Here is a 21,583-nt window from a genome sequence, read left to right on the forward strand (position 1 = left end):
ACTACTTTTCAGTGGAGTTGTGGTTAATGATTGTTAAACATGACCATAAAATGTGGAAGGAAGTAGATCAGCACTTTCATCAGTAGTTACTTATGACTTAGAAGGAAGTACACGGTTGCTGAAGTCAGGGATTCTGGAGGAAACGGTCAGGGTCAGGGTCAAGTTTATTTATTTGGTTTGGTTTCCCTTTCATACACTTTGGTTCAATAAAACCCCATCCTGTGTGGGACACTGCTGCTGTCCCCCAGAGCAATACACTTTACTCAGATTGCTCCAGTAAAAACAACTGTATAGTAGGATCCCATGTGCATTTGGATAAAAGCATTAAATAACACAAATAAGCTGCAGATATGTTAATAGTAATGACTCATACATATTCATTCTACTGTGGCTGTTTCAAAGCTCTGGCTGATTGTGTTCCTGACAGTCTGCTTGTAATTCACTCCAATTCAGCCAAGTAAACTTTGCTGGAAATAAGACCTGCTCACTGGAGCTGGAAATGCAGTGTAGTGGTGCTGTGTTTATTGGGGATCTGTGTCTCGCTGTGAAGTGTTTTACTGAATGTTCGTTTCCCACTAAATAGCAAATCTCTGCAATTTGCTTACAGCCAACCAATCAAGTTAATGTGTAAAAAATTCAAAAGTATGGAAATATATGTGGAAATGCTTTTTTTAGAAAAATGTATTGTGTCAGTGCATAGTCAGTGTATAATATGTATCACGGCCTGAAGCAGCTGAAATAGCTAAGCTCAGTGATTTTTCACCTTGCCCACCAATTTGATGTAGACTTCATTGGGCAACAATCCAACTTTTGAATCAAACTTACCATTAAAACAAATACACAAATTGGGATCAGGTGACCGAGGGGTTCCATTTCCACCTATTATAAATCTGTCAGGAAAGTTTGAAAAATGAAAACCCCATTCAAACAAAGGTTCACATTTTCAGTTATCATCACTTTTCATACGTGTAGCCACTAGCTACATTTGATCACAGTGCCGATACACAGGACTTATCTGTTGAGATTGGACTGTCATGTTCTGTAAGCAAAATAGTCACATGGCAAAGAAGAGCTTTATAAAACAATATTTTATTTATTTGAAGGATAACATGTAAAATGTTGGTTGCATGGGATTTTTGCGGACTACGTGAAAAATGCATTCCATTTTAGCGGATTTCAATAATTTCAATAATTTTTATAGTTAAGTGTAAAAATGCCAGAGAGAAATGTAAATCTCTTCCTAAGAAAACTGTAACACATATTATTATGTAAGTGTAATAAAAAACTTAACTTTATGTAAGCCTGCTTGGTGATCCCACAATACAAACAGTACAATGTTAATAAAATCAAGCAATATATTATGGATCTGGAAGCTGAAGTTTAGTTAATGATTTACAGATTTAAAAAATAGACAATTGACAATCTCAACAAGTATTGCTCCAGTAAATCTTGTTTATGTCTATTATTTAAGAAGATAAGCATGTAGACTTTTAATTGTTTCTTCTAATACAAAACAGGAATACAAAGCATTTTAGAAATATACAGCTGAACAGAAGATCACATGTATTCAAATATCTAGAAGTCTTTTCACATTTTGCAAGAAATATAATGCCAACTCGGTTACATGCTGCTGAGTGCTAGAACACACCGGATGTGGACACCTTCTCGTGTCACACACACTGAACCCCGGCATCTTCGGTGTGGCCACAATTGTGGGTACCCCAGCCGTTGGATGTGCACTGTGTGATGGATCTTTCTGTTCCTGTGCACTTCAGATCATCCAGCCAGACTTTTCCAGTACCTGCAATTAATCAAACATTCACCAGTTTGTCAAAAGCACCAGAGTTGTCAAGTAAAGTCAAGTCAACCTTTATTTATAGAGCACATTTCAAAAGAACAAAAGTTGACCCAAAGTGCTTTACAGATCAAACAAACAAAATGACAGAGTAATATAAAAACAAATTAATTTAAAATTAAATATAACAAAATTGGAATACAGCATCATCAAATTTATCCATTTTGAAATATTCAATAATCTATTCAAAAGTAAAAATATGTTTTTAAAAAGATTTAAAAATAGCTAAGGATGAAGCTGACCTCACATGGAAAGGGAGACTTCCAGAGATTAGGACCTATCACAGAAAAGCCACGATTGCCCTTACATCTATAGCGACAATGAAAGACCCTTCATGAACATTGATCAGAAGACCTAAGCACTCTGATAGGGGAATAAGGGTGTAAAAGATCACTGATATATTGGGGCGCAAGACCAGATAGTGCCTTGTAGAAATAAATCAACATTTTTAAATCAACCCTAAATTTCACTGTAAGCCAGTGTAGAGATGCTAAAGCAGGGGAAATGTGATCCTCTTTCTTGACCCTGTTAAAAGCCTAGCTGCCGCATTTTGAACTAGCTGGAGGTGGAATAACACAGTTTGGGGCAGACCAATGTACAATGAATTGCAATAGTCTAACCTTGATGTAATAAGTGAGAGGATCACAATTTCCAAATCTTTATAAGAAAGAAAATGTTAAATTTTCGCAATAAATCTCAAGTGGAAAAAAACTACCCTTAACAACAGCACTGATCAGCTTACTGAAAAGTAGCGAGCAGTCTAAAATCACTACAAGACTCCTCACATGATCTTGTACATTCAACGATAGAGGACCTAACTGAGCTACCAGACCAGGTAAAGAGGACATGGATGAACCTAAAATCAGAACTTCAGTTTTGGTTTCATTTAATTGTAAGAAATTATTTGCAAGCCAATGTTTAATATCTTTGAAACAAATTAGGGCATTCTCACATGAAGAATTCTTGTCTACACTCACTGGGGAATAAAATTGGGAATCGTCAGCATAACACTGATAAGATATGCTATACTTATGAAAAATAGAGCTCAGAGGAAACATATACAGTGAAAATAACAAGGGTCCTAAAATCAACCCTTGAGGAACACCACACTGTAATTGAGCCGACGTAGAAGAAGAATTACCTAAATTTACAGAGAACGTCCTCTTTTAGATAGGAGGAAAACCACTGGAGAGCCATACCCTGGATGCCAACCATACAGTACATTCTAAATGATGAGGAGAATATTATGCTCAATTGTGTTGAATGCTGCACTAAGATCTAATAAGACTAAGACGACAGGTGAACCTGAATCCATGGAGAGAAAAATATAATTAGTGACCTTCAACAATGCAGATTCAGCGCTGTGCAGAGGTCTGAAATTTATCTAAAATATTGAATGTATTTAGATAGGAGTAGACCTGCAACTCTCTCCAAAACCTTAGAAATATAAGGCAGTTTGGAAGTTGTGTACGTGGGAGAAGCACGGTGATCAGAGCTTTCTTTTCACACCACACTAGTTTAACTGTCCGTTTTTTGATCAATTGAGCCCTATGTTGAGAAACTTTCATAATCTATTCCAAACTTGACTTGACTGCTTCTTGTTTGGCCATTCTTGCCTACTGGCCATCAAGTACTTGGATTTTAATTTGACAAAGTGTTGATGATGAATTTGAAATGTGTAATTTGGAGGCCCTCACACACATTAGACTCTCCACAGAAAGGACAAAAAAAGTTTACCAAGTGTATAAAAAATGGTTTAGTCATGTTTAATTGTATTCTCTCAGCGGTGGACTTAATTGTGGTGGAGAGAGACAAGAGGAGTGAAACTACAGTGCTGTTATTCCTTCTGCATTATCTATTTAAATGTCATGCTTTTGACTGTCTTGTTTGATCAGGTCTCTCTGTCCTGTGAAACTGGATCTTCTGTACACCAAGAGGATAATGACCACCAACCAAAAACATGAAGAGTTGTTTTTCCAAAATTGCAGCTGGCTCACCATGCTTTGCCCTGTGCTCCACACAACTTTATTGGCAACTACACTGTAAAAGTCAGAGAAAATTATCAAATTAATTAAATGAGAAATCTGTTGACTTACCACCCCCAGAGGTAAAAACAGAGGATGCTCTTTGATACCCCAGCATTTTACAGAAAACGGTTCCATCGTTCACATCCCAGCTGTCATCACATATCGTTCCCCACTGGTTGTCATAGAAAACCTCAGCACGGCCTCGCGATCCTCCACCAGCGATTCTTACAATAGAAAAACCTTGACAGAAAAAGGAAGATACAATTGAAATGCTCACCCAGAGATTGTGTCCAAACGGGGACACAGCAGGGTATGTAGGACATGTTTAAATAAGAAAATCAAATACAAAGAGTCTTTCTGCTATGGAAAATATTATTCAGCCTCTCTACAAGTCCTTTTATGATATCTACCCAGAGATCACCATGTCTTGAGACGTCTTGAGACATCAAGACATCTTAAGACGCTTGAAGACACATCTTAGGGAAGACATCTCTAAGGCAGTGTCTTCAATGCATCTTAAGACATTCTTTCAACTGCCTTTGAAGTGTCTTGAGGATACACTGATCATTGTCATTTGTCATTTAATATATAGTAAAATGTATATATTCAGAACTTCACTTAAACCTTTAATCATCCCTTACTTAATAATTGCAAATATCATTACATTTAAAAAAGCATAAATGAAAAGAATAAATGAAACGCCAAAGTATGAAGCCCATTTGAGAGTTTTGATATTGTTTTTGATACAGAGGTTTTTCAGTCAGATCAGTTAATGGCGTTAAATAGATGAAGGTACTAGTACAAGTGTACATTTGTTTATATTAACAACTATTATCCTGATTATCTTATTCCAACTGTGCCCTAAATTACTTAGTTGAACCAATTATTACCATTTAATTTGCCTAATTTAAACATTTAAGACACAGTTGGAACAAAAGCCAGGAGGGACCTGGCCCCTCCCCTGATTAATTTATTTGACATACGCCTATCCAACCTGATTTACAGTTGATGTTTTTTTTGTTGTCAACCCTGGTCCCGGAGAAGCTCTGCTCTGTTGGATTTATTTCAAATCAAGCTCTCAATTACTGAATTGCAACCCTAATATAACTTATAATTAAAAAGCAATGATTAGGCAACATATTAGTTCAATTAAGTAATGGACAGCTCAGTTGGAACAAAAAAACAGTAGGGCAGGGGGTACTCCAGCAACTTCAGAGGATAGTTTAAAAAACAAATCTATTTGATGGTGTACGAATGTAATGTAGACTTCATTTTCTGGGTGATGATTAATGTTTGTATGCTCAGTGTCGTCTAAACGAATGGCAAGCCAAATTATAATTTAAAGATACCTTAAAATATTTCAAGATATCTTTAAAGGCTTTACAGATATCTGCAAATATTTTAAGATATCTTCCAATAATTCCAGATATCTTCAAATATTCCAAGATATCTCAAAATAATTTAAAGATATCTTATTTGAAAGTACATTTAGATATATCTTTAAATTACTTGCAGATATCTTTAAACGATTTAAAGATATCTCTAGTAAATTACAGATTGATATCTTAAAATAATTTATAGATGTCTGCAAATCATGTTACAGTGCATCCAGAAAGTATTCACAGCACTTCACTTTTTCCACATTTTGTTATGTTACAGCCTTATTCCAAAATTGATTAAATTCATTATTTTCCTCAAAATTCTACAAACAAAACCCCATAATGACAACATGAAAGAAGTTGGTTTGAAATCTTTGCAAATTTATTAAAAATAAAAAACAAAAAAGCACATGTACATAAGTATTCACAGCCTTTGCCATGACACTCAAAATTGAGCTCAGGTGCATCCTGTTTCTACAACTTGTCCACCTGTAGTCCACCTGTGGTAAATTCAGTTGATTGGACATGATTTGGAAAGGCACACACTTGTCTATATAAGGTCCCACAGTTAACAGTGCATGTCAGAGCACAAACCAAGCCATGAAGTCCAAGGAATTGTCTGTAGACCTCCGAGACAGGATTGTATCGAGGCACAGATCTGGGGAAGAGTACGGAAAAATGTCTGCAGCATTGAAGGTCCCAATGAGCACAGTGGCCTCCATCATCCGTAAATGGAAGAAGTTTGGAACCACCAGGACTCTTCCTAGAGCTGGCCACCCGGCCAAACTGAGCGATCGGGGGAGAAGGGCCTTAGTCAGGGAGGTGACCAAGAACCCGATGGTCACTCTGACAGAGCTCCAGCGTGTTTCTGTTGAGAGAGTTGAACATTCCAGAAGAACAACCATCTCTGCAGCACTCCACCAATCAGGCCTGTATGGTAGAGTGGCCAGACGGAAGCCACTCCTCCGTAAAAGGCACATGACTCCCGCCTGGAGTTTGCCAAAAGGCACCTGAATGACCCAGGCACCGCTCATCACCTGGCCAATACCATCCCTACAGTGAAGCATGGTGGTGGCAGCATCATGCTGTGGGGATGTTTTTCAGCGGCAGGAACTGGGAGAATAGTCAGGATCTAGGGAAAGATTAATGCAGCAATGTACAGAGACATCCTTGATGAAAACCTGCTCCAGAGCGCTCTGGACCTCAGACTGGGGCGAAGGTTCATCTTCCAACAGGACAATGACCCTAAGCACACAGCCAAGATAACAAAGGAGTGGCTACAGGACAACTCTGTGAATGTCCTTGAGTGGCCCAGCCAGAGCCCAGACTTGAACCCGACTGAACATCTCTGGAGAGATCTGAAAATGGCTAAATCTGAAAACCTTATGGAGCTTGAGAGGTCCTGCAAAGAAGAATGGGAGAAACTGCCCAAAAATAGGTGTGCCAAGCTTGTAGCATCATACTCAAAAAGACCTGAGTCTGTAATTGGTGCCAAAGGTGCTTCAACAAAGTATTGAGCAAAGGCTGTGAATACTTATGTACATGTGCTTTTTTGTTTTTATTTTTAATACATTTGCAAAGATTTCAAACCAACTTCTTTCATGTTGTCATTATGGGGTATTGTTTGTAGAATTTTGAGGAACATAATGAATTTAATCAATTTTGGAATAAGGCTGTAACACAACAAAGTGTGGAAAAAGTGAAGCGCTGTGAATACTTTCCGAATGCACTGTATATATCTGCAAATGACTTCCTGCATGTAGCCCAAGATCATCACTTCCTGTTAATGAATTTCTATGTAACTGAATGAGGAAACAGGAAGTGATCATCTCAGCCAACATAGAGGAAGTAATTTGAAGATATCTTTAAATGATGTGCAGAAATCTATTTTAAGATATCTCTAAATGTTAATTTGGCTTACCAGATCTGCCAAACTGCCATTTATGTTTTTAGAGATATCTTAAAATAATTTAAAGATATCTGCAAATCATTTAAATATATCTCTAAATGTACTTTCAAATAAGATATCTTCGAATGATAGTTTAGTGTTTTAATGTATCTTTGAAAAAATAATAAGTCTACACTTCAACTAATTAATCATGCAATGTTTCAAGTAATAACAGGCAAAAGGCATATTTTAATTGGATGCAAAGTAAACACACCTACCAGGGAAAAAAATGGTTTATAATCATACTTTAAATATTATTTTTAAAGTTTACAAAGAAAAAATAAATGCATTAATTTAAACCAAAATGGCAAACATGGCTGCAAATGGACACAAATACATTTTACTTGTTCAAACCAACATGGTTTTTGGATGACACAAATGCTGTCATCTAGTGTTCTCTGTAGCTGATTTTTAATTGGTCCATATAAGTCCCCCCACACCAAGTGCATCCAGGTGGAAATGGTCTGTGGTCTGCAAAGATGACACCCAGTAATATATTATGAAGGGGAAGTACTGTATGTGTGTTTGTACAATATATACAGAGAGAGAGAGAGCGAGAGAGAAACTTCTTACCTGAATGTGGGGCTCAATTATTACCTTCTCACAAACAGCAGATTCTGAGGATTAAATAAGGCAACCGTTTCTGTCTCTTGCTTTCTTTCTGACAACTGAAACTGAATTCATCATTAGGACCTGGGAATGTGTGTTAAATGGGAATTTAGTAAAATAACAATATAGTAAAAAGAGAGGGAAAAAAGTTACATTAAAATGATTAATGTCTAATCATCAATATGTACAACTGCAGAATAAATATTTAATAACAATTAGTGATTTAGTTGAACTATTTTAAATAAGTACTGACCATAAGTATGATGGTCTTGTAGTGCTTCCTCTGTGATGTTCAACAATCAACTGGCTGTTCAATCCTGAAAAAATAAAATATATATATTAGGCTACTGCACAGTACAGTTATACTGTATGTAATTCAATATTGTAGTAGTTTGATGTGTGTGTGTATATGTACACTATTGGTCAAAAGATTTAGAACACCTACATGTTTTCAGTTTTTATTGAAATGTACGCAGTTTAATGTCTCAGTGTACTCTGAAAATAAACCATAGAACAAATAATCAATTGGAGATAAAAAAGAAATCAAGGGATCGGTTTGTTTAACAAGATTTAACCCCTTAAGCTGACAAACCCCTCTGGTCCCTTAAAAGGCACGACGTGTCTCTCTCTTTAATCCCATGCGTATTCTTCACTGTTGTGTTTGCCAAGTGTTTGGTATCCCATGAAAGCTGAGACTCTCTGATGTGACGCATTCTCTGATGTGAAAAATGTTTTTTTATACCCCCCCCCCCCCCCCCGCATTTATGCTCCGTCTCCCCCCTCCACATTCTGAAATGGGGGAGGTGGGGGGATACTTGGTCTGAGTAGGAATACAAAATATTGACAATTATGACATATTCTGGAACCAGACAGTCTACTGATCAAAACGTTTTGGTAGAAGCAACACACTCCCGTAGAGAGCTCACAATGTCAAGATGGAAAACTCTGTTTACAGTGTACTAATACACAACGAGTTTACATCATTGGATCTGAACTTCTCTGTGTTTGATATCAAATAATATATACTGGAATAATTGTTAGGTTGTTCTGAACAAAACAAGCCTATTTTCAAAGAAATCATGTGATCGAAACTGAGTGATCTGTGACCGTCTGAATGAGACCCCCCGGAGCAGACTACACGTTTACCCCCCGGGGTCTGAAGGATGGCGGGCGACACAGAAACTGTAAATCGGATGTGTTTGAGAATGAAACACACTGGTAGCCAAGAGAATAAGCTTTCAAACGATGTGCGCATTGTAGGAATACAGTGTCACTTCTATGCACAGGAGCTGCGCGTAACACTGCCAAGTAATGCACCACACTCTCTCCTTCTCCACCACACTCTCTCCTTCTTCTTACACTAAAAATCTAGGAGTCACCCTCGAGTCAAAACAGCAGAGTCCTTGACCTCATTCCGGCGCTTACTCAAGACGCATCTCTTCCGACAGCACTTGTAATATTAGTCCTCTATCCCTGCTAGATAGCACTTCATCTTATTATGCTCCTTGCATTCTTGATTGTTTTCCTCCTTGCTCCCTTTCCCGTAGCCCTCGTCTGTAACCCTACATCTTGACAGCACTTAGCTTTCACCGTCCAGGATGTAGGAAGTCTCTTATTGTACTTGTGTAAATTGTAAATTGGAATTTGTAAAATGTATTATCTTGAATTGCTATGTTTGATCTAAATTGAATTTGTAATGATTGATGCCTTGTACTTCTGTATTTTTGCACTTTGTTTGCACTTATGTTGTAAATTGCCCTCGATAAGGGCGTCTGCCAAGAAATAAAAATAATAATAATAATAATAATAATGCTTAAGAGGGTGTAGTAACACTGTATATAACTCTGAAATGTACAATATTGTTCAGTTTTTGGTAACCTAAACTTTTTTTTAACCTCTGGCAGTTTACCGCTTACCTGTGTACCATTTCAGGTTATTCACTGTACTTGAACTGCTTAAATTTCAATAAAAATTGGAAAAATGGGGGTGTGCTAAAAAATTTGACTGGTAGTGTAAATAAGGCCTATATATATTAGAATTATTTGCCAAATTTAGAAATTTGGACTGTATGTAATGATACACATTTTTTTTTATTGTGTTATATTATCAAAAATGTCTTTATTGTAATCGAGTGTCAGGTGTACCAAACTGGCCCTGCAAAAAATAACCTGTATCATTAACGGTTTATAATTGTTATAGCCGTGTATCGTGTGTTTAATGAGTTATGAATAATATGTACTTACCTCAGGTATTGATCCATTTTCTGAATTGGGATGTATTCGGGTCACCGTTATCTTCATTTGTGCGAATTCGTATCACCGTCAGTCATTAATTAAATACACTTTTTATACGTGTGTGTGTGTGTGTATTTATGTGTATTTAAGATGGGTATATTACCCTCAAAATAAGTACAGGGTACTATATGCTGTCCTACAACACAATTACAATACAATAATGTGTTTTTCCCATACAGGCTTGTGTTGTGCTTTGGTGATTTTTAACACAAAGTTGTCTTGTCTTTCAAGAAACACAGAATATGTTAAATGTAACAAATTAGTTCGAGGAGTGTACATATACACAAGAAATCTACATTCAATTAAAAACAATCAGGAAGCGTAAGGGAGTGTCTTCAAGACATGTTCTTAAGACATCTGAAGACACATAGTTCTTGTGTAAAATAGGAGAACTTCAGGTAATAAGCATTAAAAGCAATATGCGTGTGAAAAATAGAAAAAACATTTGAACAGTGTAAGTGAAAGTTTGCTATTTCAAAGAAGAATTATATATATTTACAAAATCAACAAAATCGTCATCTTCAGATATCACAAAAATATTGGATATGGGAGTGTCTTCAAGACATGGTCAGCTTCAAGTCATCTCAAGACTCAGTATTTCTTGGGATGTCTTGGAATGGAAAGTTCAATAAGTTTCGAGACATGTTTTAATTAAATAAACTTATTTTGAAGAGATTAAAACTGAATTACTTCCAGTGTCTTGGAATGGAAATTTTCATCAACACGTCTCAAGACACAGGTGAAGAAAAACAAGTAAATATACTGCAAACAAACACACTCGGATATGGCAAGCCATTGACATTGAAATTTAATCCATAATTGCTGATATCAAGAATTCAATTATTGATATCAAGAATGATCTGGTATTTTTGATATCAGAAATTGTATTTTTGATATCAGAAATTGTATTCTTGATATCAGAAATTGTATTCTTGATATCAAAAATGCATACTAATTAGCTTCCGGTTCTATTTTTGATATAAAAAATGCATAGTGATTAACATCCGTTGACGTATAACTTAACCCTTTACACTCCGCCCCATTATTTTCAGATCATTATAAATACATGTATCAAATACGTTTATCAAAATATAAATAATAAAACAAAATAAAATAAAATAAAATATAGAAACTAGAGACCAGGAACTTTCAAACGATGTCTGACTCGCGTATGTAGGGTCTTCCTAGCTTGAGCTACAGGCTTGCGAATCGGCCATTTCTCACAGTGTACAGGACTAATTTGCATCTGCTCGAGTTTTAGTTTGTACTCTGTCAGCCGATTAGCCCTTATAATACGAAAGGCCACAACTTTTTCTTTCATGTGATATAAGATAAATGCATATGTTACAAACTATCAAGGAGAAACCCACAAATAAACAGGAAAAATGCCAGTAGAGAATGGCAATACTGCTGAGGTTGTTCAGCAGTGAACATGGCAGTGTCACACATTAACAATGAGAGGAGGCCAGTCTAAGAGCTGATTATTCACATCTACTGGGGGCTCTTCCAAAGAAGGGGAGTAACTATAACACGGAAAGCAGCCGAAACCGGATGCTAATTAGTATTCGTTTTTTATATCAAAAATAGAACCGGATACTAATTAGTATGCATGTTTGATATCAAAAATAAAACTGGATGCTAATCTGATTCCCCTGGTCCGCACCAGCTAATTAGTATGCATTTTTGATATCAAGAATTCAATTTCTGATATCCAAAATACAATTTCTGATATCAAAAATACAATTGTTGATATCAACAATTGGCAGTTAATTCTTGATATCAGCAATTGTATTTTTGATATCAAGAATTGTATTTTTTATATCAAGAATTGTATTTCTGATATCAGCAATTGCATTCTTGATATCAGCAATTGTATTTCTGATATCAGCAATTGTGTTCTTGATATCAAAAATGCATACTAATTAACATCCGGTTAAGGATTAAATGTCACAACGGCATACCATGAATTGCTGATATCAGCAATTGTATTCTTGACAGTTTTCCGCGGCATATATTTATTAGAATGAATTTTGCCACATACCCATGTCGCCTTTTTCACCCTTCTGACCTTGCAGGCCATTTAATCCTAAAAAAGAAGAAACAAAGTTATTAAGTCAAACTAAATAAGTGTGTACAGTAAAGGAAAAAAGTATTTGATCCCCTGCTGATTTTGTAAGTTTGCCCACTGACAAAGAAATGATCAGTCTATAATTTTAATGGTAGGTGTATTTTAACAGTGAGAGACAGAATAACAACAAAAAAATCCAGAAAAATGCATTTAAAAAAAGTTATACATTGATTTGCATGTTAATGAGGGAAATAAGTATTTGATCCCCTATCAATCAGCAAGATTTCTGGCTCCCAGGTGTCTTTTATACAGGTAACGAGCTGAGATTAGGAGCACTCTCTTAAAGGGAGTGCTCCTAATCTCAGCTCGTTACCTGTATAAAAGACACCTGTCCCCAGAAGCAATCAATCAATCAGATTCCAAACTCTCCACCATGGCCAAGACCAAAGAGCTGTCCAAGGATGTCAGGGACAAGATTGTAGACCTACACAAGGCTGGAATGGGCTACAAGACCATCGCCAAGCAGCTTGGTGAGAAGGTGACAACAGTTGGTGCGATTATTCGCAAATGGAAGAAACACAAAATAACTGTCAGTCTCCCTCGGTCTGGGGCTCCATGCAAGATCTCACCTCGTGGAGTTTCAATGATCATGAGAACAGTGAGGAATCAGCCCAGAACTACACGGGAGGATCTTGTTAATGATCTCAAGGCAGTTGGGACAATAGTCACCAAGAAAACAATTGGTAACACACTACGCCGCGAAGGACTGAAATCCTGCAGCGTCCGCAAGGTCCCCCTGCTCAAGAAAGCACATGTACAGGCCCGTCTGAAGTTTGCCAATGAACATCTGAATGATTCAGAGGAGAACTGGGTGAAAGTGTTGTGGTCAGATGAGACCAAAATCGAGCTCTTTGGCATCAACTCAACTTGCCGTGTTTGGAGGAGGAGGAATGACCCCAAGAACACCATCCCCACCATCAAACATGGAGGTGGAAACATTATGCTTTGGGGGTGTTTCTCTGCTAAGGGGACAGGACAACTGCACCGCATCAAAGGGACGATGGACGGGGCCATGTACCGTCAAATCTTGGGTGAGAACCTCCTTCCCTCAGCCAGGGTATTGAAAATGGGTCGTGGATGGGTATTCCAGCATGACAATGACCCAAAACACACAGCCAAGGCAACAAAGGAGTGGCTCAAGAAGAAGCACATTAAGGTCCTGGAGTGGCCTATCCAGTCTCCAGACCTTAATCCCATAGAAAATCTGTGCAGGGAGCTGAAGGTTCGAGTTGCCAAACGTCAGCCTCGAAACCTTAATGACTTGGAGAGGATCTGCAAAGAGGAGTGGGACAAAATCCCTCCTGAGATGTGTGCAAACCTGGTGGCCAACTACAAGAAACGTCTGACCTCTGTGATTGCCAACAAGGGTTTTGCCACCAAGTACTAAGTCGAAGGGGTCAAATACTTATTTCACTCATTAACATGCAAATCAATTTATAACTTTTTTGAAATGCGTTTTTCTGGATTTTTTTGTTGTTATTCTGTCTCTCACTGTTAAAATACACCTACCATTAAAATTATAGACTGATCATTTTTTGTCAGTGGGCAAATGTACAAAATCAGCAGGGGATCAAATACTTTTTTCCCTCACTGTATGTGTGTGTTTGTAGTAGTATACTAAACCTAGAAGTTTGTGATCCGTTTTATCTTATTTATCTTATTTGTCACATATTTATAGAGTATCGAAACCCGATCTCAAATTCGACTTCCGAACAATCCTGTCAACTGTGAACTCTGATGCACCGCAAAGGGAGCTTGGTTTCAGTTGTCGGTGGCCCTCTACCTCATCCGGAAATGCATTTTAATGAAGTGAAATCAAGGAAAGGAATAGGCGTATTAACTGTTTTGAACACAATGTACCGAACTACACTTGGAAATCAACAGCACGTGAGGAGGCCCTCGGTTGGATAAGCAGAATTGAAAGTACAGTTTATTAGAGTTACCCTGTGTTTGAGCAGTGAATTCAATCCTGTTTCATTGAAGGTGCAGTGAACCCTTTCCAAATCACACTATCAGCTTCTGTTGCTTCACATTTAAACAGTTTGGAATCAAATAAACAACCCAATATGACTTCCTTTCACTGAAAAACTGGAAAAACTGAAATATCTGTCTCTACTGATTTTGCTGTGACTGGATTTCTCAGTGACAGGATTAGACATGGTTAGTGGGCAGCACAAGACTGTATAAAAAGTTTCATTGTATACGGGGCCAAGCAAGTTGAAGTTCGCTGAACTTGAGTAGCGGTGCAGGGGGAGTTATTAACCTTATTGATTAGGGCACGGCCTCTCTCCCTGTATAGAACTGTCCTGGCAGCCGTCAGAAACAGAACCAGATTGAGGCAGTTCTCACTTTATATATATACAGCTCTGAAAAAAATAAAGAGACCACTCCAAGTTCAGAAATCAATGTTATATATATATATATATATATATATATATATATATATATGACAGACATGTTTGAAACTAGAAATGAGTGTGAGTTCTCATTTAGTTATAAATAAAGAAATATATAAAGCTGTTACTGTAATTCTTTTCAAATTGGTAAACTGGTAGATGTAAAGGTTTTACGGAAAGTTAAGCTACTTTACCTCTGTCTCCTGTGCTGCCTTTAACACCTTGAATCCCCTGTAATCCCTGTAAACCTAAAATATACAGAAACACAAATCATACACTGTTTCATGTTGGGAGTTGGCAGGACGTTAATGATGACCAGAATTTGGCATGTGTTTGGCATTCATTATAATTATTGCTATCATTATATACATTTATTATCGATGTGTCCAGTGACTTTAAAGGTACATTCAGCTGTGTGTATTATGGTGTATTTTCAGGCATATACCTGTTACATGAGCAATTCACTGAGTAGAGGCAAGAAGAACCGGTAGTTCTGTGCTCTCCCCCAGAAAGCATGAACTTGTTTTCTTGCTTTAGACCTGCTGCGTGAATATATTTTTTTCGGGAGCAGGTTCAGTGTCTTAATATGGAAGTACAGATGGTAATGACTGCGGCCGAGTAGAGAATACCTGGCGCCCCTCTGTCGCCTTTAGCCCCCGTATCTCCCGCCGGGCCTCTAGGTCCTGATGAGAAAAACACAAACAAACACAACCTTTCCGATTAGTGATGAACCCAAAGAGGCAAGAGCAATGGACCTTCTTTCAAGACTACGTAATCAATCCCTCACCTGCAATCCCGCTTGGTCCGGTGTCTCCTTTGGCCCCCCTGTCCCCCTTGACCCCAGTGGGCCCAGCAGGTCCGGGACCCCCCCTGGGTCCGGCAGCACCTACAATTTCAACAGCACACTGTGATCAAAAGCACTGCAGTGACGCGATGGGTTACACAGGAGAGATGGGATTCTGGACCTCACCAGAGGATGACTAATTGTTGTAATACTAACATAACCTTTCATATATAATAGCTTTCAGACGACACACACCCAAGTTGGACACATTTACAATCAACGCACAACTTTGGCTTCAAAAGTACGATGCATTACCAGGATCTCCTGCAGCACCTTTGTCTCCCGGTGGTCCACTCGATCCTGGAGTTCCTGAGGAGACATTAGAGAGAGCATCTCTGATGTATCTCCAGCAAGAAGAGTGAAACGCTGTCACACAATTCCCCAATCTTGATGTCGGTGTTTACCTGGGATTCCGTTGGTCCCCGGCTCTCCCTGGGCTCCTCTGTCTCCTTTGGTTCCTTGTAAACCTGGACTCCCGGTCTGTCCTTTGGCACCAGGGACTCCTACACATCAGAAAACACATTGTAGCAATAACATCACAGCCATGCTGAGGCATGAAGACACTTCTATAAAACTAAGGTAAAGGAAAGAAGTCCGGATACTGAGCTGCTTCGAAGTTACTTGACATTTTAGTTTTGTATACAAATCTATCCACCAGCATCCAAGGAGGTTTCATTGAGACGTGATCCATGACTGGTTTCACTCTATATCTCACACAAGCTGTGTGTTATCGATGGCAAGTGTGATAGGTGGCATCATTGTGTGAAAGCAGGGTTATTATCTCTCGGACCGCCTGCAGTATAATATCCATTCTCCTCTTACACGGCATTAAAGTACTTTCAAGAATCCAAAGGTGTCTTTTGTGTATGAAGAATGGACAATATCATGGCATGTAGTCATGCTTATGAAATGTTAATCAAGGGCATCTTTTATTTCTGCTCATAATATGTAGCGACGCAGTAATAGGACTTTGGAATGAATCGGCAAACGGAACAAGGTAATGTCCAATTTCAGAAAACATTTAATAACACAGTTCCACTAATAATCTTTGGCACAGGTCGGTTTAAATAATTAAATCATTACTGTGAAGCGCAGAATCCCGTTTGCCCTCAAGAAAAATAGCTTATGTGCTTGTAATTGAAAAAAACAAAGAATCGCATACTTCTTTTCCTGTTGCATTACGTGCGCAGTACAGATAAGCACCCCCATCGCATCAATAACGGGACACACTTACCCGGCTCTCCTCTCTGTGATGCGGTGCCCGGATCACCTTTTGAACCTTGGATGCCCTCAGAGAAATAACCAAATGAGCAAACACACAGCAGTAACACAAACAAAGGACACACCAGTGAAGATTAAACAGTTAACAAACAAATCATAATATATGGGAGAGGATTAAACACTAACACATTTGAAGAGAGGATATATGCCACTGTGATTCAAATCGGTCAGTTATGATAGAGTAAGTATGTTTTTCTTAAATGAACAGACTGTTCCTTCTTCTCAAAGTCATTTGGCATTGTATATAGCGCCTTTTCACTGTGAATGAAAATATTCTTATATTGCTGGAAGGCAGATGTTTACAGGCTTTTACTGTTTGTTTCAATGTAGGCATAACCACTGAGGGACATGTGTCATAGATCCAACACTAGACAACACACAGTACCATTCTGGCCGGGCTCCCCCTTCTCTCCTCTGGACCCAGGAGGTCCGACTGGTCCAGCTGGTCCTGCCTCCCCCATCTCTCCTTTGTCACCTGCCTGGCCTCGGAGACCTAACAAGTCAATTAATTAATTAAGATTTGGAAACAATACAAATTAAAGATAATTAAAAGACCAAAACATTCTTCTGAAGTGCCCAAGTGTCAGGAAATGTGCCTGGATGTTTCCCAAGATAAATATCGTGCTTTGTCAGGTCTCTTCCTAATCTAATTTTAATAAGCATGATATATAAAAAACTGTGCCCACAAGTGATAATTTTTTATACAGAACAGAAGGTAATTCAAGCTTCAAAACTAGAAATAAAGGGTATTATTCAAGTGATGTCCATAGACTAAAAACAATGCTTGGCTATGATTTCCTGGACATATAAAACAACAGAACAATTTTATATTGTGCCAGTTAGGACTCTGGAATAAAAATAGTTTATTAAGTTCAACCATGATACATGTCTGAAGAAAAGGTAAATAACCAAATTGTAGTGCTCCTTTTTACTTCTAAAAATATGTTTCTTGCAAACGGAATCTAATCATGAAACGATTTCTGCAAGGAACAGATAACGGTTTGACCATTTCTGTGCTTTTGTTCAGGAAGCCCATGGATGAGTCATTTCTAAGTAATAAGTCCACGTTTTAAACAGTGGGTACCCCAGCTCTTTACAGACACATATGCTCAACATTTCTGTGAACATAAAGGATGTCTCACCTTGCTCTCCCCTCTCTCCCTTCGATCCAAGACTCCCGGGAGTCCCCTTCTCACCGGCCGTGCCTCTGTCGCCCTTTGCACCAGATATACCTGTGAAGGAACAGTAAAATAATTTTCCATACAAACATGAAAATATGCAGAAGAATGAATGAAGGATAAAAAAGCAGAAGGACGTCTAAACGATGGTGTATGTTATTATATCTGTCAATGGGTTTGTTTCATAATGTTTATGAATGGATTTAATTTTAGGAAAAAGAACAAGCATGTCGAAGTGTCTCTCCTGAAGTAAAAATACTGTACATGAGGTCACTATCCATTGTGTCCGGTGTCACACAGAGAATGACCAATGATCAGCATCCGAAGAGTTGCTAAACGTGTGGATGTTTACCTGGAGTCCCTGGGTCTCCCTTCATGCCTCGGGGACCGGGGGAGCCAGGAGGTCCTGCAACAACGGAATGGATACAAATAGATTTAATAAGGACAAAATGAGACATAAGAACCTTGTATTTTATTGAAGATAATAATATAAATGATCCACACACATTTCTTACATGGAAAGTAAGACTTTCAGTGCAGTGGACATTTAAGTAACTTTTTATCAGTAAAACAAAGATATATTTGGAAATGCTTCTTAAATCTGAAATTCAACAGGCATTTGTTTCTTATACATGGGTCAAATTCTCATTACTTTTTCAAGCAAGTGCAAGAGATATGCACTTTAGAGACTCACACTATTTGTATATTTATATTAACCGTAAAATATTCTGACTCTTTACAAAAATCTAAATAAAATAGTATCAATAACTGTAAGTCTCACTTATTTTTCTTTCGGATAGAACACATGTAGAATAGATATAATGCACACAAGTGGGATTTTATGTGAACAAGAAAACCTATATTCCTTTGTAATTAATACCCATATACAATGAATTGCCACCACATAAAGGCATCAATTCTGAATTTAGATTTATACAAGACAAATATGAAAGCTCAAAGGTAAAGGCAATTGCAATTGAAATTGTGATTACAGCCCTGGGTTCGACTTTAGCAGGAGAACTGGTTTACAGCAGGTTCCCATCCTGCAAAGGCAGAAATGGAGTGAGAACAAAAGAGAAAGAGAAAGATGTAAGAGACCTAGGAATGAAGTCAGATGCAAAGAGACAGGTAATAAAGAAAGAAGATAGAAAAAATGAAAGTAGGGTCAAAGAGAAGGGAAGCAAAAGCAACCTACATTGTGAAGATTTTTGGAGAAGAGGGAAATAAAGAGCAGGGGACTGCATCATTATTCTAATCATGATAATTATTATTATGGGCAATTAGGGATGCTGTACAAGGTAAAGGGAAGTTTCTCTGTCCTAAATACCATCCAAAGAAACGAGTGAAAGACCATCATTAGAAATACTTCACCTGGTTGGAGATTCATGCTCTCTATTCTCTTCTGCAGCTCAGAGCTCGTCTGCTGGACCGTCTGCAGGTCCTCGTTCAGTTGGTTTATCTTGACAGCACTTTCCCCGACTCCAGGGATGGAAGAATTGATGACCATGATCTCAAACTGGAGCTGTTGAAAGTGCTCCTGAAGAGAAGCTGTTTCCAGTGTGAACTGATTGGAGGCATTTGTTAAAACTGATAAAATTGCCGCATCACACTGGGTAACATGCTGGCAGTGTTCTTCAACCTGGGGGAACTTTTCATTGGAGAAAACCTTTTCAGCCAAGAACACATCCTCCTTCTGCTGCATGTTTTTAATCGCAGAGCGCAAGACATACACTGAAAAAGAAATAAGTATACATATATATATATATATATGTATGTCAAAAGGGGGAAACATGTTTCAGTCTAACTGTTTCTAAACTTCAATCATCTGTTGTTCGTGGAACTGACTGAACAACAGTTTTCTTTTTCCAAAAGTTGTTATTAATGCGATCAAGATATCAGCAAACAGCAAATAAACATTTTTCCAACCCTGAGAAGAACAGTTGTATCTTCTGATCTTATTTAAATGTTCAGAACCTGAACCCCTTACCTTCATATGCCAAAAATATTGTGCCTGCTGTCAGTATGAAGAGATATATAATGACCAAATATAGACACCTTTTCCCACTTTGAGTCTTTCCAATATTCTCATCTGGGGAAATAAAAGGTCAAAATAAAGCCATAATGTGAAAAAGAAGCATCTGGCAAAGGAAATGTTATAACACAAATCCCAGTACCAGCAACAGGTGCACACACATTTACTACAACAGGATCCATGTGAGACAAGAATGATCCTGTAACTTAATTCTGCACAGTTCTTACCATGGCTCTCAAGCTGGAAATGACCAGATCTATTCAAATGCATATCTAAATCATACAAAGGGTTGTTCTTTGTTAATACAATGACCTCCTTGTCTTCTCTGTCTATTGGCGTTTCCATTAGGCGGTATCACCGATAAATATTGTAGGATTCCAGAGATGGAAATATACATTTGACTTTAGGCATCCATTTATATAGCCTGTGGTCGTATTTCCCAATCTGCAAGAGATTTCTGGAAAACCCCATGAAATTCAAAAAAAAAAAAAAAAAAAAAAAAAATGTTGTTTAAGGGATTTTAGTTTTTGCAATGTTTAGTCAAACGGACGATTCCAAAGGCTAGCTATAATTAAAACAGACGCAAGGAGAAGTGATACTCCAGTCCAGCTCTAACTCTAATTCAATTGAATAGTTTGATTAAGGAAGTGATTAAACTCGTTAGCAAATTAACGTGTCATTTTCACTTTAAATGCAGCGTGAGGAATATTGTTGGTGCTTTAATATGCATTTACATATGTTAGCAAGTGACCCGGGCAATCTTACATTACAGAGCTGGGCTGACAAAACACACAGTTTATTATCGCACAGTGAAGTGGTGCCAGTGTCACAGTTCCAGTGGGTATGGGTGAATAACAGCCAGCTCACTCCACTGAACCTAAATATAAATGCAACATGCAACAATGTCAAAGATTTTACTGAGTTACAGTTCATATCAGGAAATGAGTCAGTTGAAATCAATTCATTAGGGTCTAATCTATGGATTTAAAGTCTCCGGTGCTGAGGGAGCGTGTGATTGGCTGCTGACTGCAGGGATGTCCACCAGAGCTGCAGTCTGGGCAAAACCCTGGTGAGGAGGACAAGCCGCAGAGGAGCTTCCCTGAGACGCTTTCTGACAGTCTGTGCAGAAACTCTTCAGTTGTGCAAACCCACAGTGTCATCAGCTCAGACAATCCCACAGGTGTGCAGTCCTGGGTTGGGGTGGCACACGAGGTCTGCGGTTGTGAGGCCGGTTGGACGTACTGCTGGCTTATGGCAAAGGAACGAAAATTCAATTCTCTGGCAACAGCTCTGGTGGACATTCGTGCAGTCAGCAACCAATCACACGTTCCCTCAAAACCTGAGACATCTGTGTCATTGTGTTGTGTGACAAAACTGCATGCTGTTTAATCAGCTCGTTGATATGCCACACCTGTCAGGTGGATGGACTAGCTGGGCAAAGGAGAAATGCTCACTAACAGGGATGTCAACAAAGTTGTGCACAAAATTTGAGAGAAATACGCTTTGTGTGCGTATGGAAGATTTCTGGGATCTTTCATTGCGGCTCATGAAACACAGGACCGACACTTTACATGTTGCTTTTATATTTTTGTTCAGGATGCATAAACCTATG

At 38.2% G+C, this 21,583-nt stretch overlaps 1 protein-coding gene and 1 long non-coding RNA gene across 2 annotated transcripts; both read right to left on the reverse strand.

Moving 5' to 3' along the window:
* Positions 1 to 1,070: 1,070 nt before the first annotated feature.
* Positions 1,071 to 20,395, reverse strand: marco (macrophage receptor with collagenous structure). Its single transcript, XM_066688203.1, has 15 exons — positions 20,199 to 20,395; positions 19,927 to 20,028; positions 19,311 to 19,670; positions 18,292 to 18,345; positions 17,904 to 17,993; positions 17,147 to 17,254; positions 16,715 to 16,759; positions 15,885 to 15,983; positions 15,736 to 15,789; positions 15,424 to 15,522; positions 15,266 to 15,319; positions 14,831 to 14,884; positions 12,154 to 12,198; positions 3,952 to 4,122; positions 1,071 to 1,801 (listed from the first exon to the last, which is right to left on the reverse strand). Exons 1-15 carry the CDS (start codon positions 20,314 to 20,316, stop codon positions 1,671 to 1,673), a joined length of 1,584 nt encoding a protein of 527 aa, XP_066544300.1. The 5' UTR covers positions 20,317 to 20,395; the 3' UTR covers positions 1,071 to 1,670.
* On the reverse strand, positions 5,632 to 11,858 carry LOC136711789 (uncharacterized). The gene is made up of 4 exons (XR_010804778.1): positions 10,062 to 11,858; positions 8,072 to 8,135; positions 7,783 to 7,902; positions 5,632 to 7,680 (listed from the first exon to the last, which is right to left on the reverse strand). It is a non-coding gene; the product is annotated as an uncharacterized LOC136711789 (long non-coding RNA).
* Positions 20,396 to 21,583: the final 1,188 nt, after the last annotated feature.

Source organism: Amia ocellicauda, chromosome 16, assembly GCF_036373705.1.
Source record: "Amia ocellicauda isolate fAmiCal2 chromosome 16, fAmiCal2.hap1, whole genome shotgun sequence".
Lineage (NCBI taxonomy): Eukaryota > Metazoa > Chordata > Actinopteri > Amiiformes > Amiidae > Amia > Amia ocellicauda.

Excerpts from the sequence above, each read along its gene's own strand:
- marco (XM_066688203.1), bottom strand. The coding sequence starts at position 20,316 with ATGGAAACGCCAATAGACAGAGAAGACAAGGAGGTCATTGTATTAACA. Across the intron at positions 17,255-17,903 it reads GGGAGAGAGGGGAGAGCAAG|GTCTCCGAGGCCAGGCAGGT; the intron begins GTGAGACATCCT and ends TTGACTTGTTAG. Across the intron at positions 4,123-12,153 it reads GGGTGAAAAAGGCGACATGG|GTTTTTCTATTGTAAGAATC; the intron begins GTATGTGGCAAA and ends TTTTCTGTCAAG.